This window comes from Phalangium opilio, unplaced genomic scaffold, assembly GCF_054372755.1.
Source record: "Phalangium opilio isolate 3A_F unplaced genomic scaffold, DU_Popi_V2 ptg000025l_1, whole genome shotgun sequence".
Classification (NCBI taxonomy): Eukaryota; Metazoa; Arthropoda; class Arachnida; order Opiliones; family Phalangiidae; genus Phalangium; species Phalangium opilio.
The window spans coordinates 2813321-2839496 of NW_028324156.1; the positions used below are offsets into that span (position 1 = coordinate 2813321).

Consider the following 26176-nt stretch of genomic DNA (forward strand, 5'->3'; position numbering starts at 1 on the left):
ATGGAGCATTTTCTTCTCGGTCCGTGTTATTTCATTCATTCATTGTCACCACCCTGGCCTTTGTTTATCAGTAGAAAGAAAGAAAGAAAGAAAGAAAGAATGGATGGAGGTCTTATTTTAGAGCATGCAGCTTTTATATTTGTGGCGGCTCGTGGCTCGTGTCTCGGGTCTCGCGAGGACAAAGTCATTTACGATTAAGATTAAAAGAAACGAAGAAACGAGAGAATCGCGTTTTAGCGACAACGTTCTTCAACGATGATCTATGGATGACCCTCATCAATTTCGCTCGCTTCCGGACAACACTCGCGTACTTTACTGTTCTTGCTAGCGTTTTTTATTCTTTTTCTTTTGCGAATTCTTTTCCTATAATTTATATCACTTAAAATGGATAAAAGCCCTTCGCAAATGCCATGTAACCCATTTTTATTTGGGATTGTTACTAATGCGTGTAGGAAATAGACGAAATAATGGTTTGTTAGGATGGGATAGGCCGATATTTCCCGAGAGTCGAATGAAACCATGTACTAAATGATGGAGTGCGCCAACTGTTATTGTTTTAATAAGCTAAATGATGTTGTTCTTGACCCTTATGAGCCAACAAATAACACTTAGTATTATTGGTTAGAGGATAAGTTCAGGATATTGTGTAAGATAAGTTCAGGATATTGTGTAACTTGAAGGTTTTTTGTCTGCACCAAATTATAATGCTTCGATAAGTAATGTAGGGAACGATGTCTTTTTCAAATTTACTTAATTAATCGGGCCCTAATTGTTGTAACTTCAAGTATTTAACATCATTGGAAAAGAGAGCAATAGGACTATAAAATATTGAAAAAACTTCCCTGGGTTAAAAGGTGTCATGTAAATAAGTCCATGTTAATAGTCCGATGGAGAGGACGTTTATGAACATTTCGTTTAATTACTCGGGCCCTGGTTGTTGTAACTCCAAGTGTTTAGTATATATCGTTGTAAAGGAGACAAACCGGGCTGTAACACACTCTAAGGACGTCTGTGCATATCTTATAGAACCAGAGTTAAAAGGTGTGGTGTAAATAAGTCCATTGTTATTGCCCTTAAGTCAATCAATGGATTGATTTCTAAATGGAATTTTCATTGGGGTCCGCGTGCCATATATTGGAACCAAGATTAATGGTTATATTTTATTTCTTTCTCCATCTACAGGTTGCCATCAAAACCATCAAGAAATCGAAAATCGAGAGCGATCAGGATTTGGTTCGCATCAGAAGAGAGATCCAAATCATGTCTTCCGTTCAGCACCCCCATATCATTCACATCTACGAAGGTAATGAATTATATTCTTCTCTATACCAATGTTTTTATTTTATTTATTCCCAACTCGTGTTCTCTCAATAAAAATAAAGAGTGTGGAGCCGGAGACACACTCTGTCTCTGGAGTATCTATCCCCTTACCGGTTTAACGAACTTTCTTTTGCTGTATTACAGTCTTTGAAAACAAAGAGAAGATAGTCTTGGTAATGCAGTACGCTAGTGGCGGCGAACTTTACGACTACTTGAGCGAAAAGAAAATACTAAATGACAACGAAGCTAGAAGGATTTTCCGACAAATTGCCGCTGCTATTTATTATTGCCACAAAGTAAGTTTAATTGGCTCGTTGGAATTTCTAAATTCATATTGTCACACAAGAAAAGCGTCACACTTAAATTCCTATCAGTTTTTGAGACCTACTTGAAACGCCATGCCCTTCAACTTATATCTTCCTAGACTTAGATGACATTGACCAAGAGATAGGCCTATACAGGGTGTTTCTGATAAGACTGGCATCAATTAAAGGGGCTTGCCGACCCCTTCTCCCTTTTTTACCCACCCGCTATGCTAACCTCTATGAGGAAGATCGTCGTTTGTCCCACGGTCCGAACAGCACCTTTAGGGGCATGTTCTTTGGGAAATCGATTTTGAGTCGAAAATGTAACTTCTATCTCCATTTTGACCCACGTTACGACTTGAGTGTTTTAGGGATGACCCCTTAATTAAATTAAATTAGAAATCCTTGTGTTTTCAGTTTCTTAATTAAATTTAAGGGGTCATCCGTAAAATACTCTGGACAATCTTAACTTGAAAACGGTGTCCCTTAGGGTCAAAATGTCATAGAGCATTTATAGAATAGATTACCAATTAAAAATGTGTTTACTTACTATATTTACTTACCTATGTCAAGGTCTGTAATATTTGCATATTTTTTCCCGTTAACAGAATAAAATATGTCATCGTGATTTGAAACTGGAGAACGTTTTGATTGACGAGAGAGGAAACGCAAAGGTACGGAAGTTGTTTTGTCATAATCCTTTATCGCTTTAAAATTCACGCAAATTTAATCCTTTTTTGACTGTTATGTTTGATATAAAACTCAATCCCTTTTACCCTTTTATTCTTTATTTTGAAAATAGATTGCGGATTTTGGTCTTTCAAACGTTTTTGATGACCGACATTTATTGGCGACCTACTGTGGAAGCCCGCTTTACGCCTCCCCCGAAATTGTCAAAGGAACACCCTACTACGGACCCGAGGTTAGTGTCTTTCCGTTTCCGTTGTCTTCATCATGGTAGAATTATAATAATATAAATAGTGCGCATACACTAAAAGGGCTAGAGAGAATTTCCTTTAACGTTTCTTATAACCGCGCTTCAGCAGCGTTCGTTTCAAATGGCAGTCAACAGTTGTCCGCGCGTTATATATTGTAATAACAAATTAGCAAAGACGTAACTCGCCGAAATGGTTTGTGCTTTCTCTTTTTAAATTCATAGGTAGACTGTTGGAGCATGGGGGTTCTATTGTATACGCTTGTATATGGCGCCATGCCTTTCGATGGTAGCAATTTTAAACGATTAGTTAAACAAATTTCCGAAGGTGATTACTATGAACCAAAGAAGAAATCAGGTACGTTAAAGTTTTAAAACTCTATGGTGTTCAATTTACTACAGATCTGTTTTATATCGGATTTTCGTTGAGCCCATCGTTTTTTCCTTCATTTTGTCTTCAACAGAAGCTACGGGTCTGATTCGACGACTACTTACTGTTAACCCTACAAAACGAGCCACGATTATCGATATATGTTCCGATTGGTGGGTCAATACCGGTTACGAACATTCGCTGTTACAAGTGGCGGAAGACACGGCTAACTTGACCCCAGTTCGCTTGGACCTTCTCCTAGCCCTGGCGCCAGTTTCGCCTCCTCCCGTTGCCGGCAACAAATTCAAACCTTCCTTCACCACCCCGACGGTGGCTGAAGGCGCTAATGTCTCATCCGGGGTCGAGGACAGTTGCGAAGAAGCCCCCGGAAGTCACGAAGAAAATGGCGAAATGTCTTCCAATAGTTTCGCCTACGTCAGCGGAGGAATGGCTAGCGAGATGAATGTCTCCAGCGAAAACCCCGATGACATTTTCCATCAAGAACACCACGATGCCTCCGATGAAGAGTTCCTTTCCGCCGATTTGGCCGCTGCTCTGGAAGGTCAATGCATCAAGAGGCCAGCGGAGAAATCCTTTGATGGAAGTATGGTCCGAGTGTCCAGTATCGCCCACAAGAGCAAGAAACCCAAGAAAAGTGACTCATTGGCGGCTTCCAAAAAGAATTTTGTTGGCGTATCAACTCTATCTCCTGACACGGCGTCGTCGTCTGCCAAAAGAACAGACGAAGAAGTCGAACCAATCACTCAGATCACTAAAACGGATACTCTCACCGCCGTCGATCAAGTCATGGCTGAAGTTGATCACGAAAAAACTCCAGAACCTGAACCAGTCAAACATATTGAACCTACTCCACCCGAAGTGGTACCGACTGAGAAACCCAAAGAAGAAGAAGAACAACAGGCAAAGACGGATGAAACGGAAACCGTGAAGAAGGAACCGGCTAAAAAGAAGGTAGTCAAAAAAGCAACCGAAACGGGAGACGGCACAGCGACCAAAGAAAAGAAAGTCAAAAGAAAAATTGTCTCTTCATCCGCTAAGAAAGCCGCTGAAAAGGCAGAAACGGACACTACTCCACCACCAAAAAGATCCGAAAGTCCATCTAAAACGAGGGCGGAGAGTCCACTGAAGCTTAACCAACGAGCGGAAAGTCCAGCGAAAAGCAGGAGTCCAGTTAAAGGCAACAAATCTCAAAGTCCTTCAAAGACAGTTAAAGCTGAGAGCCCAGCCAAAACGAAAACATCAGAGAGTCCAAGTAGGACCACAAAAACGTCTGAAAGCCCAAGTAGAAGTATCAAATCGTCTGAAAGTCCTACTAGAACCACGAAAGCGTCAGAGAGCCCCAGTAGAAGTACTAAAACCTCAGCGAGTCCTAGCAGAACTGTTACTAAATCTACCGAAAGTCCTCCTAAAACTATCTCACCCAAAGATGCTGGCGAATCTACTGAGAAGAAAGAAATCAAGAAGTCTGGAACGACCCCGGGTAGAATTTTAATCAGAAAAAGGTCCGAAACGTCACCGGAAAAGAAGCCCCTTGAGACGAAACCAGCTGCCATTGGCGCGGCCAGAAAACCCGGGAAATTAGTTATGCCCAGATTCTTAGAACCAACCGCAAACACACCATCACCAAAAATTGCTCCCGAAACACCTAAAAAACTAGTGATTCCTATTAGATCTGTCTCTGACGCCAAGAAGGCTTTCGAAGTAAAAACGAAGCCGACACCTTCGCCCGCGACTACCAAGAAAACGACCGAAACAACACCACCAAAAGACGATAAAGCATCGTCTAAAGTCGACACTGAAGTTCCGGAAGACAAAGAAAAGACCTCTACGAATACTGAAGAGGCCAAGGACACCGTAACGACCGTCAAAGTCAGCGACGATGATAAGGAAAAGCAAGACGATTCGAAAGAAACCGAAGCGCGAGACATTCCGCCCGTTACAACGGAAGCGGAAAATACGGTGAAACCGGAAGTAAAGAAGGATGTAGAGTCGGCTGAGACTGTTAAGGAAGATGTTAAAACGTCTAGCGATCAAATTTCTACCGAAGCCAAGCCGAGTGAAGAAACGGAAGAAGAAAAGAAAATCGCGGCTAAGAGTATCCTGAAGAAAACATTGGCCAGAGCGAGATTAGCAGAAAGAAAATTATCGCAACAAAGTTCTATGGATTCTGACGCCGGTTCTCAATGCGGTACACCACCGGCGTCTCTGGTGTCCACTCCAACGTCTCAAGGGAACGCCTCTTCTTATTTCAAAATACCCAAACCGTATTCGAAAGATAATGTTGCCAACGTCGAAAGCAAAGCCGAAATCACTCTGGGCAAGAAAGCCAATGATAAGAAGGAACCGAACAACAAGAACGCCAGAGAGGAAACTATATGGGGTGCGCCCATGACGCCGTCTTCCAGTAATTCCAATTCCAAGCTGAAGCGATCAGTCTTATCATCCAGTATCGAATCGGACATGAACAGTTGGAGGACTGAAGTAGAAGAAAGCTTGAAACGTTTGTCGCCCGAAGGTGCCGCCGAAGAGAATCATTCCTACACGTCGCAAACCAGTCAAGATAGCGACGGCGGAACTGGTCCAGCTCCTATTACCAGAAGTTACAAGAAGTTCACCTTCACAAAAGATGGCTCAACCATCACTGAAACTGGTGAAGTCTATACCGAACCCAAACCCGATGGTACTTGGACTAAAGTCGAGAAGAAAACCAAAGTTACCACGAACCAGACTCCAGTTATTCCCGAAAGAAAATTCGATAAAAAGCTGAAAGAGACATCGCCGTTGAGACACTCCGATAGTCAAAGCTCCTCCGGTTCGAACGACGTATTCGACGATATCTTTGATAGTTGGACCGGAGATTCCGTCTTCGGAAACTTATTAAAGATGAACTCGGCCTTTAGTCGTTTCGCCAAAGATTCACTTCGACGCGATCGACGAAGGGAATCGCTTAGAAGACCCAAATCGGACCGAACAACTACTAGGCCTTCCAGAGATTGGACTCGAGCTGAGAAGTTAGCGGCTGGCCATTCAACCGACAGGGAATCATCGGACAATGAAGACGACTTCGACTTTCACTTTGATGGATCACACCCGATATCCTACGGCTCGCAGGGGCTAACGAATTTCATGAAGGCCATGCATTTGAATTTCAACGATCATTTAAGATCCTTCAAGGACCGACATCGTCAAGGCAGTTTCTCCAGATCCTTAAGCCGAGACCGCGATGAGTCTTCTCGCCCGAGAGATTTACGAGGAAGATCAGATTCCAAATCAGGAGCCAGCGGATATAATACCATGAACCGATCAACTAGTCGAGATCGCACCTCTTCGTCACCCAGAGAAAGCGTACTGCGGTTCGTCGCGGATCCACCTCGAAGGCAAGATTCAACAAGAAGCGAACCAAAGACTTACCACCAGAGAATGAACTCGTGGGGCTCCCGAGAAAGACTAGGTCGAGATGTTTTTGACGATAGCGTTAGAGAAAGTGGAGTTGGTAGCAGTTGGGACGGATACACTTCGGACCATGGCGCTAAATACTCTTCACCCATCGATTCACCCGATACCGCCACTGACCGAGGGTCATTTTACTCAAGCGGACGACCCAAGGGTTTTCAGAGATACAGAGAGTCTTTATCCAAGGAGGGTGGTGAATCTCCTTCTACTCCTCAATCTACCAGAAGCGGACCCGATCTATTGGACCGTTCCAGACACGGACCAGAGGGATTATCGGACAACCGTCGAAGGCGCGTAGAACACTGGCTCGAAACCAACCCGGAAGACCTTATCGAACCGGATGTTTACTCTTGGACTACCCGATCCTTGCTGAGAGATATGCCTGAATTTTCCTCGCTGTACGAAGGTCTTCCAAGACCGAAAAGCGGATTCACGAGGTACAGCCGCTCTTCCAGCGACAAATTGGCCGATTTCGACGAAAGGCCGAGCTTCCCAGATAGCGGGCCCACCTCCAGGGACAGAGTCTCGAGTCGCTCTCCTATGTTCCGCACTATTTCCGAGGTTCAAGTAAGTGGCAACCCGCGTAACCCGCCGCAAGATCCCTCGCTCCGTGACCATTACGATTTCGGTAGCGCCGGTACTTTGAACGATCCTCCGGTGGCGGAGAAACCGCCTAAAATGACTCGCGCGACATCTCAAGGCTCGGCTACCTTCACACGTTCTTCGAGTGGTAATCCAACTCACGTCGAAATAGTTACAAATCCTGACGGTTCGCTTGAAATGGAAACTCCGGTGACTACACCTAGGGTCGGAGGAGGACCGAGAACCCCAGTTCTTCGAATGAGGGTGTCTTTCAACGGTCCATCCGAATCGTCCAGAGAGTCTCCAGTTTGGTCGGGAGGAGTGGCGGCGGAAGGTCCGGGCCTTTGGAATCAAGAGAGACCAGTATCTCCTCTTTGGAGCTCCGATTTTCAAGACGGTGGTGGGAGTTCATTGCTAGAAGCGTTGAAGAATCGGGGTTACCGCAACGTTATGTCGCAAAGACTCCAACATAATCAGTATTCGGGATCTTCGTTGTTGGCCGAGGATGGAGACCGAGAAGCCCAGAGAGTAGCGGCCGAAAGAGGCGGAACAGTTCCACCGGAATCAGGCCCCCGAGCGGAGCCGGAAGAAGGTTCTCGGGGTGCCAACGAAGCGGCCGACGCTAGCGGCGGAAGCTCTACCCCTAAAAGAGGTAAGGCTTGTAACTCTGCCTCCAGTACTCCCGCTGAAACAGAACGCGATGCATGCTGCATGATGGAAACTAACCTACCGCTGGAAAGAAACGTGGCCACCAAAACCGTAATTGACAATGACCATGACGACGACTGCAACGACGAATTGGATCGATCCGAACACTCGGAAGAGTACGTTGTCGAAAAAATCACTCGCAAAATCCCCGAAGAATCGCCCGAAATTATTATACCCGTCGTCACGAAACTAAATGGACATCATCACGGATACGGACTAAACGGTCAAAACGGTCACGCTCACAAATTAAACGGCGAGAAAAATCACCGCTACCACCATCAAGACGAGGCTGCTTCCGACGGCACTTTGACGCCAGACAGTTTAGATTCCTCCAAAGAGAAGGCGGCGCGTCGCGCTAGCAAAACCGGCTACGAAGAAGAATCGGTTAGCGAGAGGATCCTACGCAAGAGCTTCTACTCGCGTTTTAACGAAGATCGGCCTAAGAGGCGCAGTTTCGTTTACCAGGACACTAACCCACTCGATTACTCCATGCAAGATATTCGCGGCAGCGTCGGTGGCGGACTATGGTCTCGTTTTAGCGACCCCAAAACCGACTCTATCCTAGCGGACGATCCGTACTCGAGTCCCTTGATTAGGCGAGCCAATCGACGCGCGTCAAAGACCGCCACTCCCGAGAAAAGATCATCGGCCAATTTAGAAGAATCAAGCTGGTTGCGAAAATCCGACTCGAACTCGTCTTACAACCTGTACGAAGACAATTACCTTTCCGACGACGGTCTATGGGCCTCGAAACCGCCGCTACCCTCTCGAAGAAACTCTCAGAAATCAACCCCCAACGGAAGTTCATCCAGTGTCGGTCGAGCTAGCGGAAGCGAACTCGCGTCATCGGCGTGGTACGAGAAACCGACGGGCTCCTTATGGAACCAACAATCCAGAAAAGATTCCCAACCCAGTAGTCGATCTTATCGAGAACCATCCGTCATCGATACGGTTCCGGACTTGAGCGAATCTCGACGCTCTTCCCGTACCTCCTTCTCCTTCTATAGCCCGACCGTCACCCCTAGGAGTCCCGTTTTCTCTTCTCGTAGCCTCGTAGACGGAATTGTCTCGACGACCGTACAGTCCGAGGAAACTGGATCCATCAAGGACCAGGAACCCAAAGTCAGACGTCGTTCTTTGGTCGAACCACAGTTTGTCGTTCGTGAAGAGACCCGTTCTAGGCAAAGTAGCGGCTCTTCTTCTTCCATCGTTCGGAATGGATCTTCCGAGCAAATTAAACCTTCTACCACTTCTTCTACGCTTAACGACAATAATAATGACGGCGATTTCGATGTAACTCTTCTCTCTACGGCCAATAATATCACTATGATCAAGCCAAAAGAAGCTATACTTTCGAGCGAATAAACTAGAGAGAGAAAAACCAAAAAGGTTTTAAACCTCGCGAAACCTCGAGAACACACACGCAAAAACGAAAAAATAGAAAACCGAAAAAATGAGAGAATGTTTTTAAGTTTTTATCTGTGATATTTTGTGGTGTTTTTTCTACAAATCCGGGCGCTCTCGAACGAGAAAATATAAAATGCATGGTGCCAAAGCATCTTGTCTATTGTTGCTGTTATTAGTGCGAGTTTCGTGTCAACTATCATCTCACATTGCCTCCTTAAATTCCCCCCCAAGTATGTGTCAGAAACTGTGATTGTCTATAATTCATTTTAGTCCGCTAGAAAAAAAAATTATTATAATCCACCTTAAATCTTTATCAAAAATATATAGAGCATTCTGTGTTAAAAATCTAAAATGCGTTATAGACAAAAAAAGTACGTTTCGATGTTCTTGTGATCTATATGTTTCTTAATATTAATATTAATGTTAATACTAACACTCAAGCAAGGGTTAAAGTGCCTTTGATAATAAAAGGGGTTAGGGGGAAGTCAAAGGTTAAATTATCATTGATATATGATAATGTCTTTGACATTTTAGTTTAGAAAATATACCCAACTGCCAATTTTAATTTTCACCCCCCAAAACAAACCATAATTAGGCCCGTTTAACTTTTCGGGAAAGTTTTATATTTTAAAAATATAAATACGGGTACCACAAAAAATAATATTACCCCCCCCCCCTAATTAATTTTTATCAAAAGAAATCAAACCAAATTCTCACCACGTCGAAGAATTAATTTTAACATTAAACCCGTTAAATTACCGAAATTTTGCATGAATTTTACAATAGCAATCGCAATGCTTATCTTATGGCTGTGTTTCCCTTTTAACTAAAACAATTTAGTCATTTTTAATTTTTTTTTTTCAATTTTGAGAACAGTTAACTAACGAACGCAAAAGTTGTTTTTGCAAAATCCCCAAAATATTTAATATTAATCGGATTTGCAAAATTAATAATTAAGTTGTTTTTAATTATAACCCGGTTGGAGGCTGTGTTAATAGTGTAAATTGTGTGTTTTATTTTTAGTTCGTAAATAGCTTATATATCAATAGTAATAATTAATTAAAAGCGCCATAATTAAACTTAATTAATTATCGCCCTTTAATTATTATTAAGAAAAAGGTTTATATATTTTGTTGTTAATTCTTTTAATTAACCACTAAATTATTTCAACCCTTATTTACCCCCCCCTTTTTTGTCGTACCCCCCTCCCCCTATTTTAATTTATTTTTTCGTTTTATTAAATTTAAGGTTAACTAAAACGTTTTAACAATAAACTAATTACGATAAAACACTTTTAAATATTAAAAACATCCTAATGCTCTTTTTAAAAAAATATTTGAAAAAGTTGACTCACCTATGACCTTTAAACATTAATTAAAAAAAACCAAAGAAAGTTCCTCGATAATTAAAGGCCACTACCCAAATAAATTTTAAATTTCGTATAAATTTTAAACTTTCAAAAAAAATTTAAAAGAAAACACCAAAAATTCGAAAGTTTCCCCCTTTTAGGACTAATTTTATCTTCATTCAAACAAACAGACAAACAAATAAACAACAACAAACGACATTAGTAGCAAAATTAAATTGTTCTCTTTAGCAACGGTGACCTTGAAGTTAACTCCTGGTCAAGAGACGGTGGTAAGATGGGATGAAACACCTGTTTTTACCTGTACCATCGGTCTGTCGCCTCCCGCTGATAACCTACAACGGCCACCTCCTCGAAAGTAACTCTAAAAAAAAAAATCAAATCAAAATCAAATTTAAATTATTCTTCAAAATACGCAATCCAATTTATAAGGTATTATCTGTACATAATTATGTAAGATACTAAAAAAAACAAATGGGTAATAATTAATGAAAAAGATCGCCACGAGAGTCGTGAGTGACCACTAACCACTTCTGTTTCGCACAGGCACAGAGGACACGAACAGCTTTGATAATTATTATTTAGTTAATTGGCCGTTTAAATTTAAACGCGTCTATGGAGTGAAAAAATAAGCATTTAAATTTTTGTTTTCTACCGCAAAGAATTTAATTTAATTTTCTTTTCTTTTTTAATGGAAAACTACGTGAAAGAAAAGGATATGGAACCTTTAATGTCAAATCACGCATAATATTTCAGAAAGTGCCTTATTTAAATACAAATAACTTATTAATAGAAATTAGTTAAAACTTCCAACTTAAAAAGATTAATGTTAAATACTAATATTTCGCAAAATTTTAGGCCTAATACTTCTTTGTTGTCAACTACCACGTGTCATTAGAACATTCAAAATTAAATTTGGCGGGAAAACTCTTTTCCCCATCACCAAGGCTTAAAAAATTCAAAAAGATCATGATGAAAGTGTATCTTTTTCTCGAACTTTGGTTGGTTAATTAAATTCCGATTATAAGTTACCTATTACCGGAAACGGTTTTAGGCCTAACATTTCTTTGTTTTTTCAACTACCACGTGTTGGGTAGAACATTCAAAATTAAATTTGGCGGGAAAACTTTTTTCCCCATCACCAAGGCTTAAAATATTTAAAAAGATCATGAAGTGTATCTTTTTCTCCAACTTTGGTTGGTTAATTAAATTCCGAATATAAACTATTGGAAACGATTTTAGGCCTAACATTTCTTTGTTTTAATTGGTGGCCAAGTATGGCTGCCTGTCACCGACCACGTGTCCCTATTAGATCAAAATTTGGTCACCAAGGCTTAACGAATTTGAAGCGTATTCTTCATTTTCGAAGGTTAATTAAATTAAAAACTATTACCAGACAACATTTTAGGCCTAACGACAAAATAAAAGACTATTGATTTAAAAAAAAAAGAGTCTCTGTCAAAGTAATCAAACATTTTTTATTTCATTTTTTTTTAGTTTGTTTTTGTATAAAAGCACAATTTCATGAGAGAAACAACAATTCTGTACAAAAAATTTGGCTTTTCAGGGGTAAATAGAAGCCATTTTTATTTCTTCCTAAAAAATATGGAAGAGTTATAGGGGTTTATAGAAATTAAGGTAAATAATATTTTCAATTCTTTTGCATTCAATTCAAATTCGGTTTTAAAACCTTAAAAAGTTTTTCTCCTTCCACTTTTAAAACAAAAGTGACAATATTTATTTTGCATTGAAATCAAAATCATAATAATTATTTAATTCCATTTCATCTTTAGTATTTAAATACTATTTAACGCAAATAGTATTTGATCATCGTCGTCATCATCTGTATCGGAATACGAAGTATAATCTGACATATCCAAATCCAACTCATCTATGTCATCATTATTATCTTCAACAGCGTCATTGTTATCACTATCATTTTCCTCCGCTTCTCCTATAACACGTAAATAATTCACTAATTATTAATTCTAATCCCATTAATCTTCTAATTAAAACTTGTTTATTAATTATTAAATAATTTACCAGTAATATCAATGACGTCATCAGCATCATCCTCGGTTTCATCCATATCATCATCATCATCATCTGATTCTTCTTCCTCTTCTTCGTCATCATCATTGTCCTAAAAGAAGAAATAAGTGGTTATGGTTAATTACAGTGACGTAACTAAAATTAGAAAACACTAATTAATAATTATGTAATTAATTAACTTACCTCATCATCTCCTTCTCTTTTCCTACCAACTTCGTATAATCTACAAACTGATTCCGAACTACTCATGGAGTTCTGGTTCATTTGACTTTGCTAAAACGCAAAACCAAATTAAGTTAATTAACATTATAATTAATTACAAGATTAATTAAGTTAATTAACATTATAATTAATTACAAGATTAATTAAGTTAATTAACATTATAATTAATTACAAGATTAATTAAGTTAATTAACATTATAATTAATTACAAAATTAATTAAGTTAATTAACATTATAATTAATTACAAGATTAATTAAGTTAATTAACATTATAATTACAAATTAATTAAGTTAATTAACATTATAATTAATTACAAAATTAATTAAGTTAATTAACATTATAATTAATTACAAAATTAATTAAGTTAATTAACATTATAATTAATTACAAAATTAATTAAGTTAATTAACATTATAATTAATTACAAAATTAATTAAGTTAATTAACATTATAATTAATTACAAATTAATTAAGTTAATTAACATAATTAATTACAAAATTAATTAAGTTAATTAACATTATAATTAATTAAAATTAATTTTTAACTTACTTCTACTATAGCTAAGAAACAATCGGTTCTATCTGTAGCTAAATCAAATATATTCTTTTTGATATCAATGGTAGCTATGCTAGAATAATCAGTTCCGTCAAATGTTCGGAAGGAAGAGCCATATTGAGATTTCAGTTGATCTTCATCAGCTTCCTCGTCTTCTTCCAGCATGGCTACAGGTAGGTTAATATTAATTAAAAGATCCTAATCATTTTAATTAATTTTAGGCGCTTATTAACATACCTCCATACATGACATCCCCCATTTTTGTAAAAGTAATTTGACATTGGTCTAGGGCTGGTACTGTATGAAGAAGATGAAATGTTCGCAAGTCCCACTACAAATCGCACGTCATTAGTATGATATCAGGAATGCATACAGCTAATAGGAATCAATACATCTCCCATGTTAATTTCTATGCAGGTTTTGTGGGCGGGGCTTGAGAACTTACTATCGCGTCACGCCTCGTAATTGCGAGTTGCTAGACGCGCAGGCGAGTTGCTAGACGCGCAGGCTAGTTGCTAGACGCGCAGGCGAGTTGCTAGACGCGCAAGCAAGATGCACCGCGCGGCTTAATAGATTATAAATTCGCCAGGTAAAATTCGTCATTAATAGTGATAAGTCTAGCTCGCTCTTCCCAGAAAACCCGCCTAGATATGTTGAGTGAAAGTGAATGTAGCCATGATGTAACACATTGATTCCTAATAGCCTGTATGTCTTCCTAAAGATATCCATAGAAATCCTTTTTATAAACCTCTTACAATTTCAGAATTTGAAATAATTTCTAATCCATTAGGATGAAATATTCCATTAATATGCGAATTAAATTTGTCAAATTTGTGAATGGGTCGACTAAACCTAACATCCCATAATACACCATCGGATAAGACAAGTTCGTCAGTCGGGTCAAATGTGGCGCGGTTTTTCGTGTAATTATTCGACAATTCAGGGTCTCTTAAAACAGTTATTTTTTGACCGGTTAGAGTATCGTAGATCTAAAAAAAAATAGGCCAAAAAACAATTAATTACACATCTCTTATATAATAAGAAAATACCTAACGAGAGAATTAATTAATTCATACATTAGCAGTCTCATATTTGGTTCCGATAATTCTATCTTGAGAATGTTTGCTAAACTCGACGTAATAATCTTCCTCAAAAGAATGTTTCATTTCAAATACTTCCGTAAATGACCATAAAGCGGACAAAGGCCTCCTCCACGCTGACGAAGTTAAAAGCGCGTTACCGTCTCTTGATGGTTGGCAATGTGTTACTTCCGACTCGTGACAATTATAAGTAGTTTCCTCCTTTTTTTTTTTAATTACAATCGGGACATAAATTAGTTTAAAATTAATATTAAACTACTTGAAACAAATCTATTACATTTCCAGTATGAATGTTATAAGCCTTAAGCTCTCCCGCTAACGTTCCTAAGAATATAAACTGGTCACAGGTCTATATATAAGAGTAAAATTAGGATCAGTACAAATTCTGCCACGGAAAGAGGACCAAGAAGTTTACCGAAAAGGCACAACACGTGAAACTACTAGATCCTTCAGAGTCTCGGTAAGTCCTAACTGGTCTAAATCGACTATAAATAAATTTCCTGTTTAATCTAGCACCATCATAACCGCCGTGTCTCGGTGATATCTCCCGCCTTTGTATTCTGGCAGCTATATTGACTGGTGCCACGTTTCTAAACTGAGGTTCTGGACACTGATGAGGCCTGCGAAGGTAAGTGTTACAATTATAATTACTTAATACTAAGTGTTGGGGACAAATTGTAGTCCTTACACAAAGAGATCAAAAGGTGGACACGTCACAACTGGGTTTTTACAGAGCGCGTGTTGTTTTCTCAAATATTCCGTGACTATCGAATCCAGAGTGATACTAGACTGTGTAGGAAAGTTTCCTGCGACATTTTTTAAGGCAAGATTGTTTAAAGGTTGTTTCTTTAACACCGGAGATTGTTGGTAATTGCCGGAACAACTTTGAGTTTTTTGTAACGCGGTTATTTTGTTGCTTCTCAACTGATTCTAAACGGGTTAAGTAAGAATCACAGAAACTATAATTAAGTTAAGGAACATAATTAATTATTAAGCTACCTGAGGTTTAGATAGATTAATTCTAATGTGGCCTAAATTTGGAGAGACTGATGAGGTTTGGGGTACGTTATTATTACTCGCAACTGTACTGGAAGGAGATGATACTGCTTGGCTAGATATTGTATTATGCGCGGCGCAAGTTGTAATTGGACGCGACTGTGAAGAAGTAAATTAAACTTAGCGTTTTCACAATTACTTTTGGGCTATATAAAGTAATTAGCTTTAACGTAAAACCTCTTACGATTTTAGTTGGTGGCGTCCCAGTAATAGATCTTGCAGCTTGCCCCGCCCCAAATAAGTTCCTAGGAACCGTGGGCAAGCTGGCTTCCCTCTGTAAAATCGCCGCGGCTTCGTTTAACCCTTTATTGACTAAATGATGGTGTATTAATTGCAATAGCTCCTTCTCATGGAAAATTATCCTAGTCTGAGCAACAACTTCCGCCTTATTTATTTTAGAAATCGACGATTCAATTCCGGTAGTTAAAGGTGCACCGGTAACTCTTTCCATTAGTTCTATGCCGTGTTTACAGAATTTAATGTGTTCGTGTCTTTTATCTTGAAGAACGGGTTCTCTCATTAAGACTTGTAATTGGCCAGAAGAAAATAAGGGTAATTTGCTGATAATTTGTTTGACAGTATCGCATCTTGCTAAACCGCAAAGGGCTTTACAAGCCAGGGCTCTTATCGAGTCCGCGTCAGTTATGGGAGTTTTAACTGATAACAAATTCAACAGAATCTAATAGAAAAAATTAAAATTTAAAGTCGTTATTTAGTTTTAATTAAAACAAGTTCTTAATTAGCTTGAATAGAAAGTCCCTAACCATAATTCCATTATTAGATCTAATGCAATTCCACATTTTGCTTAAGAGATCTTCACCACTTTTCATAGAGGATTTTTTCTTTGCTGTACTTCCATTTACTCGCGCCACTGTACCTCCCAACTTAAATTTAAATTAAGCGAGTTAAATTTAATCTTATTTTAAAAACAGACGCTAATAATATCTTACTCTAGACATAGGACCACACGCGCAATTAATTATAACATTCAAAGCTGCTCTTTGAACTTCAGGATCTGAAACTATTTCACCTTCCGCTGCCGCCAGAACAATACTCATTCCGACTGTATTCTGATTTTCCATGACTTGAACACTATCGCAAAGGGCTGTTTGCGTTTTAGGGGTGACGGAGCAAACTGTCAAAACATCAAGGGCTGATCTGACTGTATCAGCGCGCCCGGAATAGTTCCAATCATAGGACATTGCCACGAGTTTCAAGAGAAGAGGGACACCACCTAATTTTAAAAGTTCATCAACCGGATCCCATTTAACTCTAAGTGGCATTAATTCTAAGAGAGTTTCGACATTTTCTAGAACAGTTTCGCTGCTGAATCTTGTAGCCTTTTGTTGAAGGATAAGTTTTAAATTAATATTTTACGATTAAGGAAGGTTAATTAGCCTTATTCCTGATCAGCGCCACCTACCCATAGCGGCGACTTTGAGAACTACTGTAAGCGGCAAGCCAATCAGATGTCGCTAAAATCTGGTGACGTCACTGACTGGCACTCTCGGGCCTTACCAAAAATGACGTCACCAGATTTTAGCGACATCTGATTGGCTTGCCGATTACAGTAGTTCTCAAAGTCACCGCTATGGGTAGATGGCGCTGATCAGGAATAAGGCTAATTAATTAATTTAATTTCATACTTTATAAGGTGGTGTAGTTGGATTAGGAGATGCACCTTGATTTCTAGCGTGAGTTCGCCTAAGTTGTTCCGCCTTTGTTGATAAATGAGCTTCGTAGTATCTTTTTAAAGCCACAGCAACATGGCGGGCTGTTTGGCGACTCGAAAAGACTTGATCATCGCTCAAAGTAACCTGAGCGACGGAATCAACGACAAAAATGTCCAATGTGCTCATCTACAGGAAGATTAATGTTAATATACTTCTTTTAGGAGATAAACCTTTCTCTTTATACCATATTAAACAACTTTCTTAAGCCATCCTGGGCATCAAAAAGGTCTAAGATGACTTTAAATCCAAAGGTAAAACCAAAAAACATCGTGGCATGACATCTACTGGAATCGTGCGAGCATTCCATCAACCACAGGGAATATCTGACTAGATCCGATAAGATGTGTTGGGGCAATAAACAAACCCTTTCCATGGCATCTTCGTTATAAGCCAAGTAATACAGGCACATGGAAACGCCAGTAGCGGCGATGGAAGGCCTGTATACTTGCAACAGTCTTTGCAATCCTCCCATATTCACAAATTCAATAGCAAACTTCTTATGGCAAAGTAAAGCCGCTAAGTACTATAAAGAAAATATTCATTTACAACAAAAATCATCTTTTTTAAAGGAAAAGTTAAGGTAACATAACATTATACCTTAAAAGAACGGCCTTTTTTTAATATAAAAGGAAGGACTACTGCGCCATTGGTTTAGTGGCGTCTGCTATCCAGAACCCCTTACCCCTACAGGATTGGTTGAATTCTCACAGGCTGAGCAAGCATGACGAAATCTAAGAAAAATAGGCGCGCTAACTGTGGAGCAGTTTAGGTTCGGTGGGACGCTAGAAATGGGGGAGGAATACTCGGAAAAATGGTGGGAAATCTACTTCAGACGAATCACCTAGACCGGCCGCCATTTTTCCGACTATTCCTCCCCCATTTCTAGCGTCCCACCGGACCCAACCTGTTCCACAGTTAGCGCGCCTATTTCTCTAAGATTTCACATCCTCCCCCCATGAACCTTGGTCTGGGAAAACTGGCCGCCATTTTTCCGACTATTCCTCCCCCATTTCTAGCGTCCCACCAGACCCAACCTGTTCCACAGTTAGCGTGCCCATTTCTCTAAGATTTCACATCCTCCCCCCATGAACCTTGGACTGAGAAAGGTAAGGGTAAGGTAGGTTCGATTTAGCAGACGCCCTGCACTAAAGCAATGGCGCAGTAGTCCTCGATTTTATTTTGTTTTAAGACTAATAAAATACTAATTATTTTGTAATAAGAGATCATTTATTTAGAAAAAGGCCTTTCTTTTAATTAAGGTATAACGTTATATTAGGGTGACTTTAACAATGTACCTTCAGAGCTTCAAAAGCCAATCTGACATCGTGATTTTCTTTCAAGTTAATAAAATGCAAAATCAATGAGAGAGCATTATGCTCGTAAACGTAACTCAGAACCTCTTGATATTCTCCCATGGGAGTCAAATATTGTAAGACAAAACGCTGTTGCATTATCTTAGTTAACGGATGCATTTGGTATGAACCAAACATGTAAGGTTCTAATTCAGCCCAACTACTATTTGAACATTCACTCGCTGGTAAAGGTGGTGGTAAAACAAGATTTCCCGCTCTAGCAGGAGACAGAGATTGACGCTATAAGAATAAAATAAGATATTATACAAAAATATCTAAACAATTTTCTTTAAAAATTAGTTATTATTAGATATTATCAGAAGGGGATAATAGAAGAAGGATGCCACTCTGTATCCTCTTAATGCTTTAGTTATGTAACGTCATTCTTCCCAGGCTCAGTGTTCACCTTTTAGTTTGCTTTCCCGCTTATCAAACTACAAATGGGTAACTCTCGCACCGTAAGGTGAATTCTATAGTTGTTTGGCACTAAATCCCCAGCAATCATCCCACAAACCTTGATTGTCTTGACGCGGCTGGGACAAAAATGCACAAGCGCATGCATGCGTCTTGCCAAATATTTAAATGCGCTAATAGAGTAATGATGAGGGAACTATTTATCGCGTATGTGATTCGGTTTAGTAACCTTGCTCTAAATGTTAATTCTGATGTTGGGAAGAATGACGTTACACTTACCCCGCTTTGTGCTTGTACACTTCTCTCGAAGAGAAGTATTATATACTTCTGATATTATCAAAAATGTCTAAATAAATTTCTCTAAAAATTACTAGTTAAGTTAGTTACCCTTGTAGGGGTTTTTCTTTTTTCTGGTGTTTTTGCTAATAATATTGGCTCTTCTGAAGTATTATTTTCTGGTTTACTTTTGTTGCCATTGCCATTTAAGTGAGCAAATGGTCTTTCTATAACATGATCTCCCGATGGCGTTTCTTTGATGGGATCAAGATTGTCTTGCTGAGCAAGTTTTCTAAGTCTTTTTAACATGACTGGTACCTTTTTTTTTTTTTTTATAATATTTTAAATACAGTTAAGTACTTTTAAATATAAATTAACTTAATTAATAGACAATCATACAAGATGAGAGTTCTGCTCCCTAAAATTAGCAGCAATGTCTTGAACTTCCATGGCAGCCGCTAATAAACCCACGGAGTAAGATTGAAGCGGTTCTTTGGCATTTTCAGCCCATTGAAATAACTTTTGGACTAATCCTTCCTTAAATATTAATATTTAACAGTTTAGATTTTAAATTTTAATTTGTTTTATTTTATGTTTTAATTAATTAATTAACATACAGTGTCTTGAAAAACTACCGATGTTTCTAATCCTGGGCATATATCCAACAATAATCTACACGCAACGGTGTTTAAATCCCGATTTTCTCGATGTAAAACATAATTGTTTACCAACTTATAAATAATAAATGGTGTAAATAATTATGATTTTGATAAATTAATTTCTAGCTTAATTTTATTATATATATTATATAAAAGAGCTTTACCTTATTCATAAAGTCATCGTTTTTAAATAATAATTTCAACACATGACCAAAGGAACAATCGGGATGAGCTCGACTAGGATGTCTATCATCAAATGGATCTGGGTCCATTTTTAAATAAGCTTCTGTTTCTTTTTCAATTAATTCCGCGATGCTGGTTAACAGCTTGATAACTTCATTGATATTTGGAGTTTCTTTTTCCCATTTTTCTAAAAGTTCAGTTAACTGGGCAGTAGAATCTATCGCAGCCATCTCATCCAATAACAGATGGTTAATTTCACCTTATCCGCCACTTAATCTTCTAAAATCAAAAAAAAAGTTGTTTTTTAAATAATTTAAAGTTTATTCCAGTTAAAATTAAAACGTATGCCAGACATAATAAAGGGGGGAATGAAAGACACTTCCTGGGCCTCGTAGTTCGTACTAACTTCTACCCCCCTCCCCCTTTATAGGCCAAAAGCCGCTGCCTGGATCGTTCGTTCGTCATAAATTTCATTATAGACTAATGGCACCCCAAGTTATTTCCCCATAGAGCTTAATACAGTCGAAGGCAGAGGGCTGCCATTACCCTATAAACTAACTGCCAAGGCTTAATGGAAAATCATTAAAATAAAATTTAATTCCTACCTAATAAACTTTGAAAGTGAAAAACAAAATATATAAATTTAATAAAACGATAAAAACAATTAATTCACACTGGGGGTTAAGGGTTAATTGTATTTGATATAAATTAAATTTGCTGGGAAAATTAGGAATTGTAAATTTACGAAAGTCGAAACTCGAAAGCACGTTGTATCTCATAAAACCACGCATTGTTTGTCTACTTCAACTTGTTTTTTATTTTCAAGGCCTACCGTCGGCATAAATTCTTTTGTATTGAAAAGGGCGGTAAAGCTAGAGAAAAAGGCGCGTAATTTCGGCTTACAGCGTGTTCCTTTCTCTGGGCCTATTTTATCTATTTGGTCACGTGATACAAACCGTCCAATGGAAATTTTTTGGTAAAGTCGCAAAAGTACCGCTCGACGCCATTTTTAGACAAAGAGAGGACGAAGGAAGAACCTGCCCGATTCCCGTTCGCAATTTATCGAGTTTTAAAGTGTCATTGTCAAGTTAATTGTCGTTAATTCGATTTACTGCCGAAAATATGGAACCCGTAGCAGCTCAACAAGCCGTCGAACTTGAATTGGAAACCAACAATTCAACAAATTTGAACGTACGCCGGCCCTTCGACCCAGCCTCCCATGATCTCGATAGGTAAAGAAGCTGTCGCGTAATTGTACTAACGTTTTTTCTAGCTTAGCATTACGGGGCGTTTTTTAAGCCTAGAATTTAAAGTTGCGCCTGAAAATCGATTTTTATTATCTTTCGGATTTTATTTTACCGCCAATATTTTAATATTTTAATTCTTTCTTTTCCAGCTCTTTCCGCCTTTCCAAGTTTGCAGATTTGCGTGGATGAGGGTGTAAGGTCCCCCAGGAGGTTCTCTTGAAACTCTTGGAGGGACTGACCCAGGACACCGACAATGGACAAGAGGAGCAATTTATGCTTCTGCCCAAAATGGGCAAGTGCCATTAATTTTAATTATCATTTTCAAGTCCGTTTTTATTTAATATTTATTTTTTGGAATCAGGCATTGGCATGGATTGCAGTGTCACCCCATTACGCCATGGGGGACTATCCCTCATTCAGACTACCGATTTTTTTTATCCCTTGGTTGAAGATCCCTATATAATGGTTAATACTACTCGCCCTTTACATTTCATGATAAAGGGAGGCTGAAACGCCATGGCGTACTTTGTAAGAGAGAGTAGCCATGTTTGATGACTGGAATTGCTCTTCCTATTCCCCTCCCCACCCACACCCCACCCCCTCACTTGGGTTTATAGCTCCTCCCCTGGTAGAGGTAGAGAGGAGTTTAAAGGCTTTCCATTGGCAGTTTAATGTTTTAGGCTTGTCTGGTAACAGCCAGGATTTTAGATAAGCTTATCTGATGTTTAGTTTTGCATATTAATGAGAAGTTAAATTTATTTAATTTATTCAAATTCTAAAATTATTTTATTCTTGCCAAGAAATTTCAGAATGCCTTAGAATTATGACTTTATTTTAGCTATTAAAAGATCATGGGGAGCATTTCCTACTCTCAATTTTATCCTCCCTTTATTTAAAATCAGGGTTCATACAAACCTGGAAAAGCAGAAAATGTCAGGGAAATAAATTGTTGACTGAAAATTTATGGAAAACTCGGGGTAGTTTTATAAAATTATGGGGAAACTCAGGGTCATTTTTAATTGAATTCAGGGACAACTAAGGGTCATTTTTAATTGAATTCAGGGACAACTAAGGGTCATTTTTAATTGAATTCAGGGACAACTAAGGATCATTTTTAATTGAATTCAGGGACAACTAAGGGTCATTTTTAATTGAATTCAGGGACAACTAAGGGTCATTTTTAATTGAATTCAGGGACTACTAAGGGTAATTTTTAATTGAATTCAGGGACTACTAAGGGTAATTTTTAATTGAATTCAGGGACTACTAAGGGTAATTTTTAAATAAAATTCGGGTGAAACTTGGGGTAATTTTTAAATAAAATTCGGGTGAAACTTGGGGTAATTTTAAATAAAATTCGGGTGAAACTTGGGGTAATTTTAAATAAAACTTGGGGTAATTTTAAATAAAACTTGGGGTAATTTTAAATAAAACTTGGGGTAATTTTAAATAAAACTTGGGGTAATTTTAAATAAAACTTGGGGTAATTTTAAATAAAACTTGGGGTAATTTTAAATAAAATTCGGGTAAAACTTGGGGTAATTTTAAATAAAACTTGGGGTAATTTTAAATAAAATTCGGGTAAAACTTGGGGTAATTTTAAATAAAACTTGGGGTAATTTTAAATAAAATTCGGGTAAAACTTGGGGTAATTTTAAATAAAACTTGGGGTAATTTTAAATAAAATACGGGGAAAACTTGGGGTAATTTTAAATAAAATACGGGGAAAACTTGGGGTAATTTTAAATAAAATACGGGGAAAACTCGGGGGAATTTTAAATAAGTTTCGGGTGAAACTCAGGGTAATTTCTAATAAAGGGTTGCTCCAATAAAAAGTGACATCTCCCATAGTTATTGCTCCAATAAAAAACCCCACCAGGAGTTATACTAGGTGTCCTTACAACTGAAAATACATGGGGGGAGTTGGGGAATTTGGGTTTCCAAAAATTGTATGAACCCTCCCTGTTAAAGTTTGGAAACTTCAAAGAAAGAAATAAAACTGAAATAATTACTTACTTAGGGCAAGATTGCCTGCGCTAATGTTTTGAGTGATTTGTACGCGATGGGAATTACGGAATGCGATAATATGTTAATGCTGTTGGGAGTCAGTAGCAAACTAACTGAAAAAGAAAGAGACGTTGTGATTCCACTCATGATGAAAGGATTTAAAGATTGCGCTTATTCCGCCGGAACTCAAGTAACTGGAGGACAAACTGTTCTCAATCCTTGGATTTTAATTGGTGGTGTTGCCACCAGCGTTTGTCAACCTAATGAATTCATAGTGTAGGTCGTCTTTCTAAACCCCCACTTTACAGGGTTCGTACGGAACCTGGATATCCTGGATAAGTCAGGGATATGGAAAATAGGGGAAAAAGTCAGGGATAAGTCTGGGATTTAAAACATTTTCTTAAAAAGTCAGGGATATGTCAGGGATTTTATTTGTTATATCAAACCATTCTTCATGCAATGCTAAATATGAGCCAGGTGTGATGAAGTTAACTCTGGTAAACACCTTAAAATGGTCAGGGATATAGGCAACATTTGGTCAGGGATAACCTGAAAAGGTCAGGGATTTTCAATGTAAAAATTTCGTACGAACCCTGCTTTAGTAAAATTAAAAACTTAAGAGTTAACGGTAAAGATGTTTTCAAAAAATGTAGCCCAGACAATGCGGTTGTTGGAGATGTTTTGGTGCTTACTAAACCATTGGGTACCCAAGTAGCGGTTAGTGCGCATGCTTGGTTAGAAATTCCGGAAAGATGGAACAGAATTAGGCTAGTTGTAACGGAAGACGATGTAAAAAAGGCCTACCATAGGGCGCAGGACAGTATGGCCAGATTGAATAGGACTAGTATGTCAATTACTTCAAAGTTTAATTTATAACTGGTTTGAACTATTATAAGTTACTGATATTTAATTGTAGCCGCTCGATTGATGCACAAGTTTAATGCCCATGGGTCAACAGACGTAACTGGCTTTGGTCTTTTAGGCCACGCCCAGAATTTAGCAAACATTCAAAAGAATGAAGTCTCTTTTGTTATTCACAATTTGCCAGTTATTGCAAAGATGGCTGCCGTAGCCAAGGCGTGCGGGAATATGTTCCAGTTAATGCAGGGTCACTGTCCAGAAACGTCGGGTAAAATTCCCTGAAAAATTTGGGTGGGGGGGGGGGGTCCCTTAACCCTAATTCAACTACTTTTCTTCTATGTTTGTTTATTAAGGTGGCCTTTTAATTTGTCTACCTCGAGAGCAAGCTGCCGCTTTCTGCAAAGACATTGAAAAGCAAGAAGGTTACCAAGCTTGGATTATTGGAATTGTAGAGAAAGGAAATCGAACGGCTCGAATCATTGACAAACCTAGAGTTATTGAGGTTCCGTCTAAAGAAAAAGATGGTGAACTTTGGTAGCCTCTGACAATCGAGAGTGCTTTGGAAACTTTATACTAAAAACTTATTGGGAACGATCACGATCTTATGATAAGACTTGATAGGGTTTTTTCTTCGCATTCCATTTAAAAAAACAACAAAAGAAACAAATTTCTCGAAACAAACGTTTAAAAATAAGTTATCATGATTTCTAGTTTACAGTTTTAGTTTTTTTTCCCCCAACTTAGAAAAAGAATAAGTAGTTAATGCTAACACTAACAGTTTTTAACAATTTAAATTGTAGTTTTTTTCTCCGGTCATTTCATTCCAAGATATTATAGAAAGTTTAAATGAAAATTTTAATTTTCTATATTTTCTTGGGATTAAAAAAATCATGATAGATTATTTTTAGATAAATCACACACTTTTTTCTTTTCTTTTTCATCTGTTTTTGTTTTCTCTATCACTCTACTACTACTACTCATTTTTACATAATTAATTGTATCTACAAGTTGATCAGATCAGATAGGCGCCGGGGAAGATTTAAGGTTTAATTTTTCTCATTAAGTCTGCAATGTGATGTTGGGCCGGTCAATTTTGTTCAAAACGAAAACTAACCCAACTGAAATACGCGGCTGTAATGTAACTATTGCCCTTCCTCAATTGTTTTGTCAAAGTATGATTAAACAATTTCATTGAATCTATTTTTGTCTGGATTGTTTTTGTTTATTTATTTTTAATACATTTTTAGGCTTATTTTAAAAAGAAAACGGTGTTTTAGGCTTATTTTATAAAGAAAATGGTGTCTTAGGCTCATTTTATAAAGAAAACTGTGTTTAAGGCTTATTTTATAAAGAAAACGGCGTTTTATGCTTATTTTAAAAAGAAAACGGCGTTTTAGGCTTATTTTAAAAAGAAAACGGCGTTTTAGGCTTATTTTAAAAAGAAAACGGTGTTTTAGGCTTATTTTAAAAAGAAAGCGGTGTTTTAGGCTTATTTTAAAAAGAAAGCGGTGTTTTAGCCTTATATTATAAAGAAAACGGTGTTTTAGGCTTATTTTAAAAAGAAAACCGTGTTTTAGGCTTATTTTAAAAAGAAAACCGTGTTTTAGGCTTATTTTAAAAAGAAAAATGTGTTTTAGGCTTATTTTAAAAATAAAAACGTGTTTTAGGCTTATTTTAAAAAGAAAAACGTGTTTTAGGCTTATTTTTAAAAGAAAACCGTGTTTTAGACTTATTTTAAAAAGAAAACCCTGTTTTAGGCTTATTTTAAAAAGAAATCAATTTTAATTTACTTTGGAAGAAAACAATATTAATTTTGAAAAGAAAACGATATTTTAACCATATATATATATATTCTATCTCATTGATTTTAACCTATTTTTATACGAAAAGTATTGAAGGAAATCGAAATTGAGAAACAGCTGAACAAAGTAAGACAAAGAGACCACGTGTTTGGAGATTTGGCGCTTTCCCTGCTTTGAAATATGGCGGGA

At 37.9% G+C, this 26176-nt stretch overlaps 3 protein-coding genes across 3 annotated transcripts in view; 2 read left to right on the forward strand and 1 right to left on the reverse strand.

Moving 5' to 3' along the window:
- LOC149691736 (uncharacterized) overlaps positions 1-11493 on the forward strand; it is a 57011-nt gene extending 45518 nt beyond the window's left edge. The window contains exons 2-7 of the mRNA XM_089869166.1: positions 1183-1303; positions 1465-1616; positions 2234-2299; positions 2428-2547; positions 2785-2917; positions 3024-11493. Of these exons, the coding sequence (XP_089725292.1) occupies positions 1183-1303; positions 1465-1616; positions 2234-2299; positions 2428-2547; positions 2785-2917; positions 3024-9058 (6627 nt within the window). The 3' untranslated portion in view covers positions 9059-11493. The remainder of the gene's footprint in view (positions 1-1182; positions 1304-1464; positions 1617-2233; positions 2300-2427; positions 2548-2784; positions 2918-3023) is intronic.
- Positions 11494-11924: 431 nt separating this feature from the next.
- On the reverse strand, positions 11925-20892 carry mahj (LisH and WD40 domain-containing protein mahjong). The gene is made up of 22 exons (XM_089869169.1): positions 20676-20892; positions 20052-20349; positions 19846-19959; positions 19628-19765; positions 19340-19546; positions 18482-18778; positions 17371-17709; positions 17100-17312; positions 16404-16793; positions 16218-16337; positions 15638-16132; positions 15397-15552; positions 15086-15327; positions 14813-15017; positions 14675-14746; positions 14374-14598; positions 14053-14286; positions 13535-13628; positions 13292-13464; positions 12702-12791; positions 12510-12609; positions 11925-12420 (listed from the first exon to the last, which is right to left on the reverse strand). The coding sequence occupies exons 2-22, from the start codon at positions 20298-20300 to the stop codon at positions 12263-12265; spliced, it is 4311 nt and encodes a 1436-aa protein (XP_089725295.1). The 5' UTR covers positions 20301-20349; positions 20676-20892; the 3' UTR covers positions 11925-12262.
- Positions 20893-21060: 168 nt separating this feature from the next.
- Sps1 (inactive selenide, water dikinase) lies at positions 21061-25385 on the forward strand. The gene is made up of 7 exons (XM_089869192.1): positions 21061-21302; positions 21467-21609; positions 21679-21782; positions 23338-23600; positions 23978-24168; positions 24241-24453; positions 24539-25385. Exons 2-7 carry the CDS (start codon positions 21591-21593, stop codon positions 24721-24723), a joined length of 975 nt encoding a protein of 324 aa, XP_089725318.1. The 5' UTR covers positions 21061-21302; positions 21467-21590; the 3' UTR covers positions 24724-25385.
- Positions 25386-26176: the final 791 nt, after the last annotated feature.

Bases quoted from the DNA above. Each gene is read 5' to 3' on its own strand.
- mahj (XM_089869169.1), bottom strand. From the start codon at position 20,300: ATGGCTGCGATAGATTCTACTGCCCAGTTAACTGAACTTTTAGAAAAA. The intron at 14,599-14,674 runs GTAATAGATTTG...AAAAAAAAAAAG, and splicing joins ATAACATTCATACTGGAAAT to GAGGAAACTACTTATAATTG. The intron at 13,465-13,534 runs GTATGTTAATAA...ACCTACCTGTAG, and splicing joins GGGGGATGTCATGTATGGAG to CCATGCTGGAAGAAGACGAG.
- Sps1 (XM_089869192.1), top strand. The intron at 23,601-23,977 runs GTAGGTCGTCTT...CAAAAAATGTAG, and splicing joins CAACCTAATGAATTCATAGT to CCCAGACAATGCGGTTGTTG. The intron at 24,169-24,240 runs GTATGTCAATTA...ATTTAATTGTAG, and splicing joins GGCCAGATTGAATAGGACTA to CCGCTCGATTGATGCACAAG.